General features: G+C 47.1%; 1 protein-coding gene across 3 annotated transcripts in view; it reads left to right on the top strand.

The window, feature by feature from the left end:
* MAPT (microtubule associated protein tau) overlaps window positions 1-20,954 on the top strand; it is a 1,132,093-nt gene that overhangs the window by 966,814 nt on the left and 144,325 nt on the right. For all 3 annotated transcript variants that reach the window (XM_078645042.1, XM_078645040.1, XM_078645041.1), the window contains one exon: window positions 7,171-7,283. In XM_078645042.1, coding sequence (XP_078501168.1) covers window positions 7,171-7,283 — 113 coding nt within the window. The remainder of the gene's footprint in view (window positions 1-7,170; window positions 7,284-20,954) is intronic.

The raw sequence follows: 20,954 nt of genomic DNA, 5'->3' as shown, positions 1-20,954 counted from the left end.
GTTACTAGAGGTGTGCAAGGTGGCCCAGGAGATAGGCTCCTTACTGTAATCTGTGAAGGACACACTGATAGTGGTCTTGCCCAAACAGGACCGTGAGCCCATGTACATATGTGTGCTCCCTGCACTGACACAAACAGTACACCAGGACAATGGCCATGGCGCCCCTAGCATGCTTCGTAAGGGCACAAGCTCTTGACTGGGGAATTTGGCTGGTCACCGGTGGCATATAATATCCCTATATGCTGATGATGTCCTCATTTATTTGCACAACCTAAGTACCTCTATGGAAATGTTGATGAGCTTATTGACCACTTTTGGTGAAATCTAAGGGTTAAAAATTAACTGGTCCAAGTGCTGTCTGTTCCTTCTGCGTCGGATTGGAACAGGTATATTCGGAGCTGGTGCCTTTAAGACCACTACAGTTCATCCTGACTCAGACACACAGTAGGAAAGCAATCATCACATTATTTGGCGCATTATTGGAGCAACAGGCAGCAGTGACAGTGGATGTGAAACTTAAATGGGAGCAGGATACGGGTGTAAATATATCGGACAAAACATTGAGCGTGTCATTAGAATATGTGAAAACAGTATCCCACAACACCAGGTTTGGATTTATCTAATTTAATTATTTACACTGAACATATCTCACACACACCACTTGCATTGTATGTAAGCGGTGGCACCCTCTCTGTGCTCTAAGTGCCACCAACAAGATGCCGGGTTTTAACATATGGCCTGGGAGTGTCCCACACTGCAGACTCTATTGGGGGAGGTGATGCAACATATATCTGAATTCACTGAGCAAAATCCTATACCTATTCCAAACCTCTGCCTTTTGGGGTGGATGATACGTAGAAAAGGTGACAAGTACTTATGTATATTTTTTGATCTGGCACTGTCATTATTAAAGAGCAGGATGGCCATGTCTTTTGAGGCAGCGATGGCCCGAATCTTAGGACGGAAGTGCAAAGGTGGGTTATTGCTGAAGCGGGAGTCATGGTAATCATTAGAAAAACAGCAGGAGCTTGTCAGGCATGATATGGGATGTTCATGTAGTATGACTGGAAGACAAAAATAATGAGTGACCATCGTGAAAGAGGCATAGAAACGTACGGCATGCGGCCAAGAATCCGTTATTGGATTCAAGTAAGAGGGCATGTATACGCATGTACTACAAGGGGAGAGCACAAGCAGGGGTTGGAGAAAGCATTCTTGTACTGTAACCCCTCACGCCATGCAATTGAGGTGCAAATGTTGCTTGTGGTCCATTACAATGCGCATGCCCACACTGATTTATCACTTTTAGATAAAATTGAAAGCCGTTCACCTGGTACTATGCCATACCTTAGCTCCTAACAGTCACACTTTGTTAGCATCGTTCACCTCTGCTTTTTGTTTGCGATTGTTTTTCCTGTTTAATGTTTTATTTCACTTTGTTACCTTTCTTGGTGCCTTTTGGGTAAATTTACCATGACACGTGGGCAGGGTGAAATAGTCCTCGAATGCAAATACCACATTGATGCCTCACTATTGTGTTACTAGATGGAAAACCTTGCAGTGTCGCAATGTTAGTATTGTTGATTTGGAAGATGGTTAAAAAAATCAATAAAAAATAATTATAAGGCAATTCTAATCTATAGTGTTTAACGCCTGAGAGAACCATGTTGTGGCCCCACATATTTCTTGTATGGATGCCTTTCCTAGTTCTGCCAACTGCTCATGAATAGTAGATAAAATGGGATTCTCCTAGCATTGTATACCACTGAGAAATTGCATGATGAACCCACCTACTAATTATTTGCAAGGTGACCTTTTTGCCCATATTTATTGTATCGTAAGTGATGAATAATGCATTAGAACACCTGAAACCCTAAGTATGTTTCAGACAGATGGAAAAAGCTGGCATTACATCCAGCGAAGAAAATATTTGAGGGTTCTCGTCAGAGTGCAAGACTGGGATAATAATCTCCTGAGATAAATGGAAAAGAGAATTAACTTAGGATCTAGCATAAGAACTACCCTATCAGAGAAAAACCTAAAATAGAGGGAAGGAAATGACCAGTGCTCGCCGATCTCCCAAACACCTTGATGAAGAGATGGTAATCAAGAACATTATCTTCACTGACAACAATATTTGGTCAGCTTCAAACAGTGATTGCTGCAACCCTCCTAAGACTATTGAAAGGTCCCACGTTGGAGTCTGGACAAGTATTGATGCTCCTTTAAAGCACTTTAAGAGCCTACTCACAAGGGAAATATTCACAAAATCCTGTCCTAATATTAGGGCTTTTATTGCCACCCATTACAAAGATGAAGTGGGGGGTCCTAGGCCTTCTAGGAACCAATCCCAAACACCTTATAAGATCTCGAAGGGGTCTAATGATATAGGATCAGATCCCTTGGCATCCCACCACTTCTGAAATGATCCCCAAAGCTTTTTGCAGGAAGCTAAAGGTGATGGGCTGCTTGGTGCTTGAATGTCCTTAGCCACCTGCTACGAAACACCCCAGATGTTGTAAACCTACACGCCTAGGTTCCAAGCAGTCAATCTGAGATGTCAAAGCTGCATTGGTGACAGGCGAGGGAACTCTGAAGAGGAAATACTCCCCCTTGGATAAGGATATTAGAAGCAAAAATCAAGGACGTTGAAGCCAGAATTGTGCCATCAGACTCAGTGATGTCCTCTCCACTTGAATCACCCTCGGGAGGAGTGGAATCGAAGGAAAGGCATACAGACACCACTAAGCCAAGGGACTGCAAGGGCATCCGCCGGCCAGTCTTGTGGGCAACTTGTTTCCATGCAAAACACTGAGAGGTTCACCTTTCTGTCTGTTCATCGTATCCCATACTGTTAACAGACAGATGATACATTACAGATGATGAAAGATTCTAGCTGAGACTGTTTGTCTGGAAATTCAATCAATCATGGATGTAATCAGCTCTAAAAGCTAGAAAGTGTTTCTCAACCCAAGCAAATATATTTGCTGTTAACAGGTTTAACTCCTTGTTTCTCATGCTGTCTTGCCTGTTCAGATAGGACCTTGTGACCTGGTTGTTTGTCCTGACAACAATAGGAGCTTTCCAACTGAAGAGCGAAAGCCTGTAACACCAACCATACCGCTGCTAACTATCTCCATTTGGAAAAGTGGAAATTCTCCTTTGTCAATCAACACCCCTTTCTCGCCCGAGATTCAATGTTTCCCAGGCCCACAAGCTGACATTTGTGGTATGTTGTATTGGAGGAGGAAGACAGAGTGGGACTCCTTGTGTTTCTGGAATCACCAAGCTAATGCTTGTTGAACCAGAGGGGTCACTGGTACTAGGTGTTTGAACTCCTGTGAGCTCGGTGCCCAGTGTTGTAAGAGAACATTTACAAGAGGCTTTAGATGGAATCATGTCCACAAGACTACTGCCGTAGTTTCCGCTAACCTACTCCTTTAACCAACTCCTGGCTGTCACCCAGGGCTGACTGAATAGGAAGTAAATACTGTCCTGGATTGCAAGTCTGATCTGAGGTACAAAAACGTAACCCAACTGAACAGGGCCACTATAAAAGTCTTGATCTGGCCAGGTTGAAGGTGTGACTTCTGGAAGTTGATGAAAAATCCCACCTGTTTCAACATTCTGATTACGTTCTCCACATCTTCCTGCACCTTAGAAGAGAAGAAGCAGACAACAACCATTCGTCAAGATATGTAAAGTTTGTAAATCCATCCAACTGTAGGGATGCTACAATCGTTGCCAATACCTTTGTGAAGAATGGGTGATGTTGCAATGCTGAAAGGAAGATCCCGGAACTGAAAGTGCTGGTCTCCTACTGAAAACACGAAACTTCTGACTTTCTGGGTGGATAGGCACATAGAAGTAGGCATCCTGCAAATCTCGAGTCACAAAGAAATCTCTCGCTGTTATTAATGGAATGATTGATTGCAGTGAAATCATCCGAAATGTCTCCACTAAGAAACACTTGTTTAGGGACTTAAGATGCAAGATGGGGCTACATCGGCTATCTGTTTTTCAATTAAGAAACAGAGTAGAATAGAATCGGCTTCGTCTTTGATCCTCTGGTACTGAAACTATTGCTCCATTTTGCAGTAAGGCATGAACCACCAGTAATATTGACTGCTTCTTTGACTCGTCTTTTGGTAATATGGTAGGTAGAAAAGGCATGCCTGAGGACTGTTAGAAAACAAGAATGCAATATCTGTTCTTGACAATGCTGAGGACCCCAGCATCTGAAACACATTCCTCGCACGTATGAACAAAGTGAATGAATCTCGCTCCAACTTCTGGATAGTCATTTCTGAGATTGACCTTGATCCTGGGGCGTGCCTGGATGCTTTTTGTTGCAAACACTGTCTTCCAACCACAGGATTGGCCAAGAAAGGGACACTTGTCTTAAGATTGTTGTGGGTGCTGCTTTGATAAGAATTTTTTTTTTGCCAGTGTCTAGTTTAAATGGCTTTATATTGGTTTCCTCTTCCACAGCTTTGCGAACCATTCTGTTTAATTTGGAGCCAAATATTTTGCTCCTGTAAACAGTAATTTTAGTATCATGGATCTGTTAGCTGTATCCAGCTTCCAAGACTTGATCTACAGAACCCAATGCCCTGTAATCTCTACTTCTCCTTAGTGAGAATTAATGTAGGATCCTCAGATTCCTGAAGGCAATCATATAAGTGCTGGAGATCTTTCAGGATTACTTGTGTAGCATACGCTGCATGCATGTTTGCTCTGGTTGCAAAGTTAGAAGCAACAAACAGTATTTTAAGCATGGCTGTCTTCAAAATCTGGTAGAGTCCTCTGAGACAGGGAGGAACTTGAGACCATTTACCTTAGGAAGTTGTGAAAGATCACCTTCAAAACCTTGAAGAGAGTACCTCCTTCCTTTTAATGCAAAATACTACATGTTGTGTGTTTATCTTCCACTGGTGTCATGCATGTCTTCCCCCTTTTAAAGATAGTTTTACCCTCCTGCCAATGCTTTTGTGTATACTTCAGTAGTTCTGAAAGGCAGCATCACTAATTCCTGTAGAATTGAGTACATTTTGAAAATAATTCTAATTCAATATTGCACAAGACGTATCTGTGTGTAATTATGTGTAAGCATATTCTGTGAAAACTTTAACAAGTCTCATTAGCAAAGTTGACAAACGACTGCATTTATATATTCTATTGTTACAAGTACAAATGCCCATCCATTGCCTTTCAAACCTTTTAATGGCAACACAGCATAACATATGGCATCATTCCTTATAGTTGACAAGGAGTTTGTGAGGGAGTTCCCTGTAACAGTCTAACATGAATGCATAATTTATTATGCAAGAACTGATGAAAGAATGCAGTTTGATAGTTTTACTAAAGTTATAGAGCCACACCTGGACAAATGGCTATCAGCCAGAATAAAGACTTTTAGTCTGCTAGAATATACAATGGAAGCCTTTCTTGGTGAAATTGAAACTCTTGGGATCTCATTGTTTCAGCTGGCTCAATTTGTTTAGATTTGTGAGTGGCTTACAACACGGTCAGCCATACCATCCGAATCAGCCTTTTGGCAGTAATTTTGTTTGTTTGGTCATACCCTTGACTGGTTCAGATCCTTTCATACGTGGTGTATGCAGGTAGTGGTCCTATTTCCTATTCATTAGATGCAGAGGGTTTGTCCCTTTCTTCAATCCTGTTTAATGGATATGGCCAGCCTTTTTACAAGTGTTCATAAAATTTGCTCAGATTTTCTACTTCTTGCAACTACTCCTGCGGTTCGGCATTTTGACCCTGAATACAATTTTGCACGTCTGGGATTGCCCATCCACCTTTCAAGACTGGAAGGTCTTTTGGTTCCTGTAACTCAATGACAATTGACTGAGGTCCTGTATATGGGTGACTGATTACAGGTGGCCATTTGGTCTGGTTTAGCAGGTTATGGCTGACCTCTTTGTGACCCTCTGTACTCCAGGGACTAAAGCTAAGAACCTTTGGGTGTATTTTAACCAACAGTTATCCTTTGATTCTAGATGTGGTACTCCTTTTTCACAGTCTGAAAAAGTGTTGCCCTTTCTTCCATGGAAAAGCATGCCACAGGGGTTGGCTCGCCCATCCTGGTGAAGTTAGGCTGTGGTAATGCCCTATACCGTGTGCTCCTTGCAGTGCATAGGATACATAGGATCTATAATATACTTGTCAACTGGTATTTGGACTTCTCACGTTTGAAAATAGATCAGCAGCTCAACGCTCAGTCCACAAGCTGCTGTTTAAACAACACATTTTTTTCAAAGTTCTTTGGTGCAGCTAGCCTATTATCAAAAGATCCAAAGTTTCTTTTTCTTTTAATCTACTGAAGCATCATGCCCCCTCCAGAGCTCTTAAACATGTCTCTTTACTTTTTCTGAAACCCCTTGGTATATATACCAAGGAACAGAGTGGACTGAGATCCTTTAGGAGTTTGTGTCCCAAGCTTTGGAGCTCCCCCATGATCCGCTGCAAAATTTTTATGACACGCTTTTTGACAAAAAATCAAAATGTATCGGTTCTGCTAATTGTTTTGGCTTTTGATTGGTCTCTTTTCTCCACATCTCTGTCAGTCTGTTTCAGTGTTCGATAGTGCTAGCTCCATGATACCTCCAGGTGACTGTTTACTGTACAAGTCACTAAACGTGCAGTACCTCTCTGCTGTGATGCTAACCGTAACATCATGCTGATAAAAACAATTGTTTTTGTTAGATTATTTCCTAATTAAAGCCACCTTCCACTATTTCTATGTGGTGTATTAGTATCTCCAACAATTGATTGTAGCAAAACAAATTCTAATTTGTAGAGACCAAGAATAATGTGATAATATATGGTCTGAAGCAATGTAGAATATCTGCTGTTAAGTTATTCCATATTTCGTTATGTGTTGTAGTTTTAATGGCAGTACACAGGAAAGGAAGATTGTTACAGTGCCTAAAAATAATTACTACAGACTTTCTCTAATTAAGTATTTTAATTACTTGTAATATTTGGAAATGGTAGTAGCAATGATGTGCACTTCAGTTGTCATTTGTCAAAACAAGTGTACCCCACGAATAATGTATTTTAACTAATGCAAGAGCTACAGTGTTTGATTGTTGATTCATGGACACAATATTAACCGAAGAATTAATAGACTATTAATGTTTCCTATTACAGGAGGTGGGCAGGTGGAAGTTAAAACAGAGAAACTTGACTTCAAGGAGCGGGTGCAGTCTAGGATTGGATCATTGGACAACATCACTCACACTCCAGGTGGAGGAACTAAAAAGGTATAAACGATACATAACTAATATATAAGCGTATTGTGTTTATTAAATGAATAACATTGAACTACAAAGGGTTAAATCTGATGTTCAGTGTACGGTTACCTATTAATGAGTCCAGCTCATGAGGGAGAGTGATTCAGCCGTCAGGTTGTCATCTCTTGAAGTGTATTAAAGAACTCCGTGTACATTCATTTTAAAGTTGCTTCACACCTTAAGTTACAGTACCACATAATAATCGAACATAGCTTCTTCTATATATTTAATACCTTTCTTAAAACCATTTTCATTAACTGCCTCTTAAATTAAAATTGACAGCTTTATTATGTGGTTCAGCATTGAGTAAAAGCATGTTTGAGCCAATACCGAAGTCTTGAATATTCTCCAGCATTTTAGCATGTTTTAAAAATTCACATGCTTGAGTCTTCCCTCCCTTACTGGATGAATAAAAATAATGTGATTCAAGGATTTTCTTATCTTCCCATTATTTTCCCTTTGTAATGACCAAGGACCTCTCCATGTAAGGATGGGAAGTGTACCTGCAAGAGTTGTCAGTATGTGATCTCTGGAACCACGGAGAGAAGTTGCACCACATGAACATAGTCAAACTCAGAGCAATTCAGAACAGACTTTCCTTCTGAAGATTAATTAGTGTTAATATGGAAGGACAGAACTAAATATGTGTATTTCTTTTGGTGACCAGAAGGGACCAATTCACCAGCATTCTCACAGGAGACCCAGCAATTATGAGCATAAGGAAATCACAACGGTTTCTCCACTTTTGGATCTTTCATAGATTCACATGCTGAATCCTCCCTGTCGTCCTAAACATAATCACTCAGCAAGCTAGATGTAGAGTGCCATGAATGGGAATTCAACCTGAGGCCTATGAACTCAATGTTTCAGCAGTGAAGACATCCAAATCTCAACCCTTTTCATGACAAGAGAGAACAAGAATTGATGGTGCTTAGCAGGCAGAGGCTGGCAACCAGGAAAAAATGGGAATGCATTTTTTATGACATGGAACGCAATGTTCACTTACAAGTCTCCAACATTGTTCCTTGATCCATGGATAGTTACCATCATTGTCGTAGCCCCAGCTTACTCCATTAGTCCAGACAATACTCGTACTCAGAGCTACTGAGCCTGAGAGTAGCACCTCCAATCCTCCTGTTACAGGAGAAAGTCCAACTACTTCATCCAAACCTGCGTTCACCAGCTTTGACAGCAGGGCTTCTGAACACCTTGAGTTTGTGGCTAAGACATTCTGGACCGCTGTATGAAGATCCTTGCTCAAGCCATAGCACCATCCACAAATAGAACATATCAAGCGAAGGTAAAGCATTTCTGTGCCTGATCTGCTTCACCCATTGCACTCCTTTTATCAGCAATGGTTCCCATATTATCTACACCTAGCGGAGTCTAGCCTCCGCCATAGTTTCCTCAAAGTTCCTCAGCAATTTCTAGAATCCAGCACTGCAGTTCAACCCCTTTTCTTCTCGCCACTAGTTCCATGAAAGTTGAACACTGCTCTCAAGATTAATCAAGAGCCCCTTCAAACCCATATATATATGGTAGCATCTAAATACACTTCATGGAAAGCAGCATTACTATTAACCCTTATGGCTGCTAGGGGAATATGAGAACTGTAGATGATAACAATAAAATAACCATATCTCGAATTTGGCAAACAAACTGATTCTTTGCGAAAATCCATCATTCATGCTGAAGGTGGCAGCAGATTTCCACGTAAATGAACCTGTCATTTTAAAGTCTTTCTTTCCTGCCTCGCCTAATGCTGCACACATACACCTACACTCGCTAGATGTGGATAGCTGTTTAAAATGTTACCTAGCCAAGACTAAACACTTCAGGAACTCTGATTAACGATGTGTCTCTTTTGACCATGCACTAAAAGATAAGCTTCGGTCAAACTAAGGTCCTGCAATATGGATTGCAGTACCTTTGAAAAGGCCAATAGACTGCTGTCGACCACAGTAGGGGCACACTACAAGAGGAGTAGTGGTGACTTCTGCTTAGCATGCAGGAGTGCCACTCATGGACATCTACAAGATGGCAACTTGTGACACTCACCAGACATTTTACAACCTGTTTTAAAAAGGTAGCCTTCTTTTCCACGTTGCTCTAATGAAATGCTGCTTGCTGCCCTGATACAAGCATACACATCTTTGAAAGATCCAATGCTGGAGAATAAAATTAGTTATGTGCCTGTAACTTCAGTACTCCAGTGATCTTTCAGTCCTCCCACTTCTGCGCTTTTTTACTCACCTGTTCTGCTATTTCTATAGCCATACATCACATGGTCTTGAAGCTCTGAGAGGTAATGGCCTTTGGGATGAGTGGAGTTCATGGCTCTTCAGCGCCACTGGCTGAAGATTGAGCTGTTTCAAATAAGGTTAAATGTCAACTAAACATGCACTGTTTCGAAATTGCTTCTATGACAAGTTGTTTTCAACTTCCACTTGACAATAAGGAAGATTCAAGCGTGTGACTCCATGAAAGATATCAAGGTTAGAGAAATGTAATGGTATCTAATTTTTCGAAATTTATAAAATATACTTTCTACAGCATGGGATCGTCACTGATATTCATGAACAGTGAAAAGTTCAGCCTATGTACATTACCCTGAATACTCCTTCATATTTGTTCACACGTATAAGGCATATTTTTGCAAATTAACCTCTAAAAAATAGCAACATTAAGGAAGCAGCCTCCAAAGTTTTGTAATACTACTTTTTAAACTAGAAAAATTAGGTGGGCTTATAGGCAGCAACGTCTTAAAGAGAAATTGCACTGCAACATTTAGCTCCCGGAGGAACGCTCCTACCCTATAGGGCACTGCTATTGTAATAGTTCTTTTCACCACTCTGTGTAATTCGGATCTCCGAACAGTGGGTTCTGTCTTTTTTGTTTATTTTTGGCTATTTTCAGTCAGATTTTGTCACAATTCAATATTTTATCATCTTTCTCTTAGAGTCTTTTTTGTGGGCGATCTTTGTCTGTGTTTTTTCCATAGCTGACGATGTATTGTATTGTATGTGATATTTATAAAGCGCAGCTATCACCCTACGGGTATCTTGACGCTATAGTATGTGAATCATCAGTCAGAGGAGGATGCAAAAAAGAGTTTCAGAGAGAGGAGCCCTCCTAACTGTCAGATTCTAGAGAACAGCCACGTTTTAACCTTTTTCCTGAACTGCAGAAGATCTTGAAACTGCCTAATTTCCAAAGGAAGGCGGTTCCAAAGTTTAGCAGCGGCAGAGCTGAACGCCCTGCCTCTTGATTTGGCTTTGCGAATTTTTGGAGCTCTCACCAGACAGGCTGTGGAGGAACGGAGACACCTTAATGGAGTATACCACACAAAGGTCTCCTGAAGGGGTTTAGGTCCAACCCCATGCAGAGCCTTGAAAACCAAGCAGAGGGACTTAAACTGAATCTTCTGCCTTATTGGTAACCAGTGAAGCTCTGCAAGAGCCACGAACCTGATGAACATTGCGGTTTTGCAAATGCTAATTTTGCCGCAAAGGTCTGGACACTTTGGAGACGTTCAACCAAAGATTTTGGGGCCTCCAATAGTAGGGTGTTACAATAGTCCACCCTGCTGAGAATGAGACTTCCAACAACCAATGCTCTGGCCGTCTTAGGCACCAGCGGAAGGATTTTTCTCGAAGCTCTGATCAAGGAAAAACAGTTCCCCACCACCTTATTTACATGTGTTTCCAGGGTTAAGTTAGCGTCGAGCATAACACCCTAATTGCGTACTGCTTTGGCTGGAATCAAAGTCGGGGCAGCTGAAGAAGGCCAAAAATTGTCAGGAAAAGGGGGAGGAACTTTCCCCACCATACAGTATAGGACTTCAGTCTTATCTGAATTGAATTGAAGCGAGTTGGCTCTTAGCCAATGAGCAGTGTCATGCAAACAGTCATGAAAAGTCGCCAGAGAAATTGACTGATTCCCCTCTAAGGAGAAGAAGAGCTGAGTGTCGTCAGCATAGTTCACCAGATTCACACAATGTGCCTTTATGATTTCAATCAAGGGTCTCATTTAGATGTTAACGAGAATAGGGCTAATGGCCGATCCCTGAGGAACACCATGGTGGACGTTGGAGAATTTACATTGAAACGGTGGGAGAGAAACCGCCTGACACCTGCCGAAAAGATACAAACTGAACCATTCTAATGCCATCCCTGACACCCCAATCTCTTCTAGTCTGGTCAGCAAGTTATCATGGTTGACCGCGTCGAAAGCGGCAGACAGGTCGAGCAAAATATGAATGCCAGATTGTCCCCTGTCTGCCCACAATCGACGGTCATCTAACACGGTCACCAAAGCAGTTTCCGTTCCGTGACCAGGACGGAAGCCAAACTGGACATCATTTAACCTAGAGTTAGATTCCAAGAATTGAGACAAAGTTCTGCTGACCTGACGTTCGATGATTTTAATAGGATATGGTACTGAGAAATTGGTCTATAGTTACCAGCACAGGTTGGGTCGAGTGTCGCTTTTATTTCAAGTCTGTTTTATTATAAAGAACCACACCCATAATAGGGTCTCAAAAACACAGCGTTAAGCCTACAACTCCAGGCCGGGGCCGGCCGCGACAATTGTCAGTAATCAAACATAGGTGCCATACAGAATGAACTATTGAACACAGCGCCTTGCCTACAACCCCAGCGGGGCCGGCGGCATGGCTTAATACAAGCTGTCATAACAACATGGTACGTATACAACCCAGATCTCGCGGCCCTTGGGAATGATGCATCTGAAGATTGATCTAATATACTGTAAACGGCCCAACAGGGTGCCACGATCATAGAAAAGGTCCAGGAGCAGAATAGGAAGAAGAAAGAGGCAGGGGGAAAGCGTAGAAATGGAGAGAGAGGTCTTCGTGAGGACTGGATAAGCTCACGCCGCGTGGGGGTCAGCCTGGGGGGGGCATCCTAGCTAGCTTCTATGACGTGCAGGTGAACTAGGGGAGCAGTCTGTTGGGGTCTATAGGGGCAGCAGCATCATCAAAGAGGTGCAGGGTTCTAAGCCTAACAGGCATGCAGCGCGCATGTTCTATTGAACAGAGATAGCGGATTAGAGGCTTCCAGACCGCTCCAAAGCGTGTGTCTCTCGCTTGCAATCTCGCAGTTAGGAGTTCCATCGGTAGGACGTGCCAAAGTCGTGTGAACCAGGCTGCTACGGGGGGAGCTTCAGGCCTTTTCCAGTATAGCGCTATGAGCTGTTTGGCCGTCCCCAGCATTTGGAGTGTTAGGATCCAATCACTACTGGTAAGTGCCTTGAGAGTAGAGGGCCTAATTCCAAGTAAAATATTGCTCACGGCTTCAGGCAGGGGAAACCCTAGGACCCCCCCTAATGTGGCTGAGAACCTCCTTCCAAAAGACAGTTATGATCGGGCACGCCCACCATATATGGACAAAGTCTCCAGTTTTCTGACCGACACCTCCAACACAACGGGGAAGTCGCAGGGAACATCTTGTGTAGCCTTGAGGGCGTGTAGTACCACTGGGTCAGGAGCTTTTTCGCGTTTTCCCTCTGCGGGATGCTCCGATAAACCTTGGTTATGCCTCTCCACAGTCTGTCCCACTGTGAAGGTGTAATGTCCGACCCAACCGCCAACTGCCACTGGCGCTGATACTGGTGAGAAGGTTCAGTCGGCGGGTGTTGCAGGATTTGAGAGATCAATCTTTTTAGGTCCCCCAGGGAGCGCACCAGCTTTTCAAAAGGGGTAAAGTCTCGTGTGGCTGCCTGAGCCATTTCCCGGTCCGAGACCCAGTGGCGCAATTGTGCATACTGCAGCCTTGCGTCTGCTGGTACTCGGTACTCCTCCCGACAGTGGTCGAAGGTTTTGAGTGTACCACCGTCGTAGAGGTTGCAGATCACTCTACAATCCCCTTGCGTCCATTTATCAAACGCCCTGGATTTAAAAGCTGGCGTAAAATGCGGATTCCCGGCAATGGGAGTATGCGGGGAAGGAAACGTGGTGAGCCCCCTGGATATGGCCACACTGTCCCATATATCGAGGACCGTCTTCGTGGGTACTGCCATATAAGCGCTCTTAGAGCAGGCTGTTCGATGGAGCCACGGCAGTCCCCAAATGGTATGCCCCGTCACTGCCCGGTCCATATGTAACCATCCTTTCTCGCTCTCTCGCACTCCCCACTCCACCACAAAGCGGAGATGAGAGGCCCAGTAGTAGTGTATTAGGTCAGAGCAGGCCAGTCCCCCCCTGTCCCGCGGTGCCATGAGGATCTTCTGTGAGAAGCGGGGTCGTTTCCCTTCCCATATAAAGGATGTGAGCTCGCGTTGTAGACTCCGTATGCTGGGTAGCCGGATCGGGGTAGGGAGACATTGAAACACATAAAGGATTTAGGGAAGGATCGACATCTTAACAGCGTTAAGCCTACCCAGCCACGATAACATCAGGGGCTTCCATCTGCGCAGGTCTGCTAGGACCGCCTTCCGGCATTCCCGCCAGTTTACCGAAGATCATGCATCCAGCGTGGGGGTCAAGAGGAGGCCTAGGTACCGAATATGGTGTTCGGCCCACTGGTAGGGTGCAAGCTGTCTCAGGAGGGCAGCTCCTCCACCGGGATGGTAAGGTTGAGGGCCCAGGACTTGTCGTGATTGATCTTAAGACCAGAGGCCTCCTCGTAGAGGCAAAGCACCCTGTGCAGGGTTGGGAGGGACTCCTGCGGTCTAGTAAGCGTGAGGATGAGGTCGTCCGCGAATAATGCCACTTTATTATCCCGTCCGCCATGCACGATCCCGTGAATGCCCGGTTCGCTGCGTATCATTTCCGCAAGGGGCTCCACTGCAAGAGCGAATATATGGCGTGAGAGGGGCATCCCTGCCGCGTGCCCCTGTGAATATCTAGCGGCGGTGTCAAACGGCCATTGACCCGGCTCCTGCCTTGCGGCCCTATGTATGGGGCCATAATCCTGGTGATCATCTGCGGGCCCAGACAGAACTTGACAAGGATCGCCCTGAGAAAGGTCCAGTCCACCCGGTCAAACGCCTTTTCAGCGTCCAGTGACAGAAGGCATGCTGGGATTTTCCAGTGGTGGACCTTCCTCACGAGTTGCGCAAGCTTGCGAACATTATCCGCTCCTTGTCGGCCACGGATGAACCTAGTCTGGTCAGGGTCTACAAGTCCCGGCATGTAAGGGTCCATGCGTTTGGCGAGAAGTTTGGTGTAAATTTTAAGGTCCGAATTCAGTAGAGCGATAGGGCTATAGGATGCACACATCGTGGGGTCCTTCCCGGGCTTCGGGATCAGCGAGATTTCGGCCATGCCTATATCGGGGGACGGACCTACGTCATCCGTGAAGGAGTTGAACAGCCTCAAGAGGTAGGGCCGAAGTTGGGCCTCAAAAGTACGATAGAAAGACAGGGGCAGACCATCTGGCCCTGGTGTTTTCCCCAAGGGGTGGTCCCTAATTGCCGCCGTAATCTCCTCCGCAGTGATAGCGCCCTCTAGCTCCGCTGCACAGGCCGGAGGCAACGGGGTGCCCTCGTAGTTATCAAGGACAGTCGCTAGCGCGTCTGCCGAGATGGGTTCTTTCCCATACAAGGTGGTGTAGTATCCCAGGAAAGCATCCTGTTTAGCCTTCTCCGAGACAGCTCTGGTTCCTTCTGGGAGCTGGACGTTAGAAATGTGGGCCTTGGCCGCCCGTACTCAGAGCCTCCCCGCTAGCAACCGCCCCACCTTGTCCCCGCCCTCGTAATATCTCTGCTTTAGCGCCAGCAGAGAGTGTTCTGCCTGGTTGGTGCGCAGAAGCCGAAGCTGCCCCCTGAGGTTGGCTAGCCACCTCCTAGACTCTAATGTGGAGCGCTCTCGATCCTGCACCTCAGCCCTTTTGATATCCTTCGTCAGGTCTACTTCCAGCTTACCAGCTTCACGCCTCTGCACTATCGTCAGAGAAGTAATATGACCCCGGATCGTCGCCTTGAAGGCATCCCAGATCACAGGGTAGGGGGTTTCCGGGATGTCGTTACAGGCAAAATAGGAGTCTATGGCCTCCCGGATGCTGTCGACATCCGCAGCGTCTCGTAGGATGCTCGGCAGCAGGTACCAACGTGTCTCACGACCGGCGCACACATTTGGGTCCCGTAGGAGCAGCTCAACATGAGCGTGGTCGGACAGTGAAATGTCCAATATAGAGGTCCCCACCATGTCGCGCACTAGATCCAGCGAGGCAAATAGAAAGTCTATACGGGAGTACGACCGATGGGCTTGCGAGTAAAATAAATAATCCCGCAGCCCCGGGCAATGATAGCGCCACGTATCTATTTGCCCTATCTCTGAGATCTGCCTACGTAACGCGGAGGACATAGCCCCAGTGCCGTTGAACGTGGCGTCGCTACGATCCATGTCCGGGTCCCAGACTAGATTGAAATCCCCTCCCAGAATCTAAGAGGGGTCTCCGCACGGGTTCTGTTCCCGCAGAAGTGTCTCGAGGTATCTGTCTTGCATCTGGTTGGGTGCATAGAGGTTGCATAGGGTAAACTGGCGCCTCCCCAATTGCACTTTAGCTTTTGAGAAAGCGCCCATCTCCACCCTTAAATGGCCCCGTGTCTCCCCGCCTGAAGCCAGCCCTGCACATTATTGCCACCCCCGCCGTTTTAGTGTCTGCAGCAGCCCAGAATTGGACAGGGTACTTGGAGTGCGCCATATGCTTCGTGTCCGCTTGCAGCAAGTGCGTTTCCTGTAGGAATATAATATCAGGACAATGTTGGAGAAGGTAACGCCATTCCTGCCTACGCTTATTAGGGGAGTTTAAACCTTTAACGTTGAGCGTCAAGACCTTCAGGGCTCCAGGAGAGTTCGCAGCCATTGCGCGCAGCAGCTAAAGTCCGCCCATGCCCCCCACTCCTGCGGCTCCAGAAAGAGGATATGTGTGGGCGTCCCTACCCCCCCAACCACTCATGTCCTGCCCCGTCGCACACGAAGAGAAGCTGGAGAAAAAGAGAGAAAGTCAGAAAGGGGATAAGAAAAGAGACATATGTAAGAAGTTCCATAAACAGCCGAGCAGGCCGTCTAACAAGAAAGGTCAACAAAGGCCAACAGGGCCATGGTGGACTGTCCCAGTCACTGGGCATCCTCTACCCAAGGGTTCGGACGCACTCAGGAATGTCACTTCCTAAGGGACAGTATGGGGGAACACCTACAGAAAACCCAGGAGACAGCAACCCCCGGGACCCACTACCCCTGCTGCCCGATCTGAAGTAGGGGGTTGTCATGTATTTGCACACTCCAGGAGAATGTGGGCCTGTTCATCATATGACCTCACGGAGCGGCCCATTCAGGATGACTAAATTGGACTCCGTGGGACCGGGGGCGCCCCGAGAGCTGTACGAGAAGGGCCCATCCTTTGTGGTTTGCATTGCAGCATCGTCGTCGAGAAGGGATGCCTACAGGCATCAGAGGGCACAGGACATTCGCGCAGCAAGGGGATCAGAGTCGTTCCCTGCAGTGGCGGTAAGAGTCGTGCGCCATGGCAATCCCGGGAAAGCATCCTGTCCGACGTCTGAGGTGTGGATAGATTGGCTCCATAAGGGTGGCCATAGCAGCCGTACATCTCACCGCCGGATCCAGGGGGCAGAGGTGACGTCCGCAGTGTCAGAGCCGTAGAGGCATTGGTTCCTGCTGATCCCCAGGTCCCGGGGTAGAGGCGTCCTCATCCCCCCAGACCTCGTGGAGGAGTTGCGCTACATAGGTCATGATGACGTTTCCCTCCGCTTTAAGTGGAACACCCCGAATGCGGAGGTTGTTCCGGCGGCTTCTGTTTTCAAGGTCCTCCTGCTTGACCTGTAGCTCAATGTTCTGTTCCTCTAGTGCCGCCACTCTCTGCCACAGCTGCTCTTGGTCTTCCGTGCGCGCATCAACCAGTTTCTCAAGCCCATCAACCCTATCTCCCAGCTCGGTGACCTCCTTTCGCAGTTCTTTGACACATGAGTGCACTTCAGAACGCAGGGAGCCTATCTCCGTTTTGAGCTCGGACATGAAGGAGGCCATAAAGGCCTGTGTCACCGGCGGCGAGTCCGCAGCAGACTGTGAGGGAGTCTCAGTTGGTGCCCCCGCTCCAGCCTTGCCCCACATGGCTACCACCGAGGTGTCCCCGGATGTCGCCGCCGAGTCCACTCTGCCCCCCTTGGACAGTGTCATTGCCAGGTCTGTGGCCTAGGTCCGTCAGCGCGCTCCGCGCAGTACGGTCAGGATGCAGCACAGTAGGCCCAAAGAAGCAGAGGAGAGGGGGGTTCCGCCCCAGGTCGTGCCTCCTCAGAGCCCCTCGCCTCTCCTGTGGTAGTCTCAGACTGCAGCTCCAAAGCGGCAAGCGACAGCAATGTATAGGCCACCCAGTCTGTCAGGCCCCACTGGACCCCCCAGGCAGCAACAGCACAAGCAGCGGAAACAAGGGCTCCCAGGACCACCCCATATCAGCGCTGAGGAATGCTTCGGGGGCACACAGTCATATCACGACCACTGAAGAGAGCCCGGCAACTCAGGGCAGGTTCCCAGCTGCAGTGTAGGTGGATAGGGGGCCAGTGGGCAGGGACCCAGGGGACAGCAGCACATGACGCCCGGGGCCCCAAACCACCAGGCAGAGCGCTGTGTCCGCGGTTATAGTCGGGGTGAGTCTCACCTTCTCCACCAAGGGCCCGCGCCGCGCCTCACCCCCAAGAAGCTCGTAGCAGCCTGTCTCCCCTCGCCGCTCACTGCGCCTCTGGTTCTGTCTCTGATTTAGGTTCCCAGGGCCTCAGCACCCCCACACCACCACTTCACGGGCTCTCCGTTCAGCCAGAGCCCAACTTCCAAGCTGCTGCACCGGGGCCCCAGACCAGCAAGCAGAGCGCTGTGGCCAATAGCGCCTCTGTCTGCCACCATACAGCGTCTGCAGGCCAGGCAAGGCCCACCTCCACCATCAAGGGCCCGAATCCGTGCCGCGTCTCTCCCCCGGGGGGCCTGCAGCAGTCCACTGCCCCTCGCTGCTCACCTCGGCGTCGGGCTCCGGTGCCCCCGACAGTCACCGCTCACCGAGGCCTCTGGGCCTCACGCCAACTCCTCCTGGGCCCTCCATGCAGCCCGAGTCCGACGCCGTGCTCCTCTGCAGGCAGGCTTCCCGCTACAAGCTCCTCCGCTTCAGTAAGGGGCACAAAATGGCGGGCGCAGCTACTTGCCGGGCCGCCGGCGCGCAGGACAGCCCACCTCGTGTCTCCGCCGCCCCGGCCTCCAGGCAGGCCACCAGCAATCCGGCCGGGAGCCTCCGCTCTCCAGGAGCCTCCCTACTGTCTCAGGAGGCCGCAGCTCCAGACCCGCTCACCCGGTCAGCTCCCAGGGTCCAAGGCGACTGCAGACCGTGGCTTCCGCAGGCCACACCGGGCCTTGCGACCTTCGCTCAGGCACCCGAGTCCGCCGGGCTGACGCGGTGCTTCCTCCGGCGATGCCGCACTCCGGCACCCTCCTCCGCTGACCGGTTTCCAGCCGGGTCCCGCTGTTAGCCCACAGCCGGGACCAGGGCGCGAGGGGCTATCGCCAGTCAATCACCCAAAATGGCGTGCTCTGCAACTTCCAAGGCCTCCGCCGGGCACCACCAGCTCCCCCGGTAGGGCAATCGGCCGCACTCTGCACTCCGCAGGCACCCCCACTTTTCAGGGGTCCCCACCGTTCTCAGGGTCACTGCTCAGCCCCCAAACTCCGCCAAAGATTGCTAAAATGGGCAGTGGGGCAAAGAGCGGAGTAACCACCGCCCGTTTCCAACACGCTGGCACTAATCCAGAAGTTAGAGAACTGTTACAAATCTGCCGCAAAATGGAAAAGAGCTCAGAACCCAAATCCTTCCAAATTTTGTGTGGAAGAGGATCTAAAGGACAACCTGATGACACACCCAAAGCAGTTCTGTTAAATATCTCCTCCGAGAAAGGCTCAAATGGTTCAGGGCGGCCAGAGAATATGACTCTACCCCATTTACCTTTCCTCTATCTTGTGGCCCATCGGTTTCCATGGTAAAGCCTTCTTTCCTAGAAACATTAGTCGCCCTCAGGCCATCAATAATATTGTTTGGCGGGATTGTGGATTGAGTACATTCAGGGACCGTCATATCCTTAACTATTTGAAAGATTTTCTGGATTGATTTTTAGAATTTAAGACACTATTAGCGAAATATTCTAATTTTGCTGAATCAATTCCCTTCCTATAGTCCACCATTGCAGCCTTCCATACAAATGTATCCTCATCCGAGTAAGCCTTCCTCCATTTCCTCTCTGCCTGTCGGCAGATCAGTTTTAAGGATTTAAGATGATCATTATACCAGCAGGTCGATGGCCTGCCGGTCTTCTTAAACGTTTTCATGGGGGCGACCTGGTCTAACCTAGTTTCAATCTGGTCACAAAAGTCTATATAGTTGTCCTCCACTGACCCCCATTATTAAAATCCTTGTCAAAGGAAAAAAACAAGGATGAGGTGATCTTATTCTTTAAAAGTCCCTTCCAATCTCTACTCTTAAACGCCCTTCCCTCCCTAGTGGTTGGGTGTACCTTTCTAGGGTCTAGTATCTGAAATTTGACCAAATAATGGTTGGACCAGCCGACCGGAAGAATTTCAATTGCTCCCAAAGCCTGTGCTTTAGAGAAGATCAGATCCAATGTATTCCCCCCTTTATGGGTGGGTGTAATCACTATTTGTAAAGTTTAATTTATGTATTGATCAAAAGTCAGCAAAAGATCCACATGCATTTGCATCTTTTGCTTTCCTCTGAACCACGTTATTCAAGCATTTAAACTATGTCAGAAAAAGTAGAAGATGACACTGAAAGACCAGGCAGGAATTCCCCTAAGAGGTGTGGAATATTTCCTCCGAATCTGCAGTTGTGGTTCTCAGTGAACAAAAAAGCTTAAGTGATCTGCTACCTTCACGTTTAAGCTTTCTAAAATTATTTTTTGACCCTCCTAGAAAGGGGGATCAAAGAAGAAGTGAAGGAAAAACTGATGGAGTTATTCTTACTGGTTATGGGGTACATCTTGTATTGTTAAAAAAAACATGGCTTGCAGACTATTTGCCCATGTTGAAGCACTGAATATCAAGGTATTCAACATCAAAGAGAAAAAATCCCCATCCTGAGCAATGTCAAGACTCTTGACACCAGTGTATACACCATTGAGATTTGTACCGGTAAGCAGCCACACAGTACCACATTGTGCACATATTTATATTGTGCTAAAGCCAACAGGTACCAAATGTGGCAAGATGTTCACTGCCAAGGAATTTATGGTTGAACTGGTCTCTCTGTCTCACTGATTTAGCTCTCAAAGATCTTCTATCCAAGAAAGACAAATCTATGTGATTTATTTACAAAGAAGGAGACAGAATAAGACTGTTTAGGTTCAAACCTTTTTTAATGAACATCGGTTTGAGTGGTAGTTCAAAACCTGGAGCACTACTGTTCCCATTTTCTTCAAAATTGGAGTCTTTTCCATTACCACCAAAGTTTAAATCAGACCCAGATCTGACATTACACTTAAACAGTGCAGCACAAGGACTCTGCAAGGCCCTTCAATCCTCTCAGCTGTTGATCGCTTTCAATTGACTATTTAAATCTACTAGATGCAGGCAAAGAAGACTTTGCAGGCGTTAGCATACATTGAGTGCCA

Source organism: Lissotriton helveticus, chromosome 5_1, assembly GCF_964261635.1.
Source record: "Lissotriton helveticus chromosome 5_1, aLisHel1.1, whole genome shotgun sequence".
Classification (NCBI taxonomy): Eukaryota; Metazoa; Chordata; class Amphibia; order Caudata; family Salamandridae; genus Lissotriton; species Lissotriton helveticus.
The sequence above is the reverse complement of the archived record's forward strand: the minus strand, read 5'-3'. Positions and strand labels throughout refer to the sequence as shown.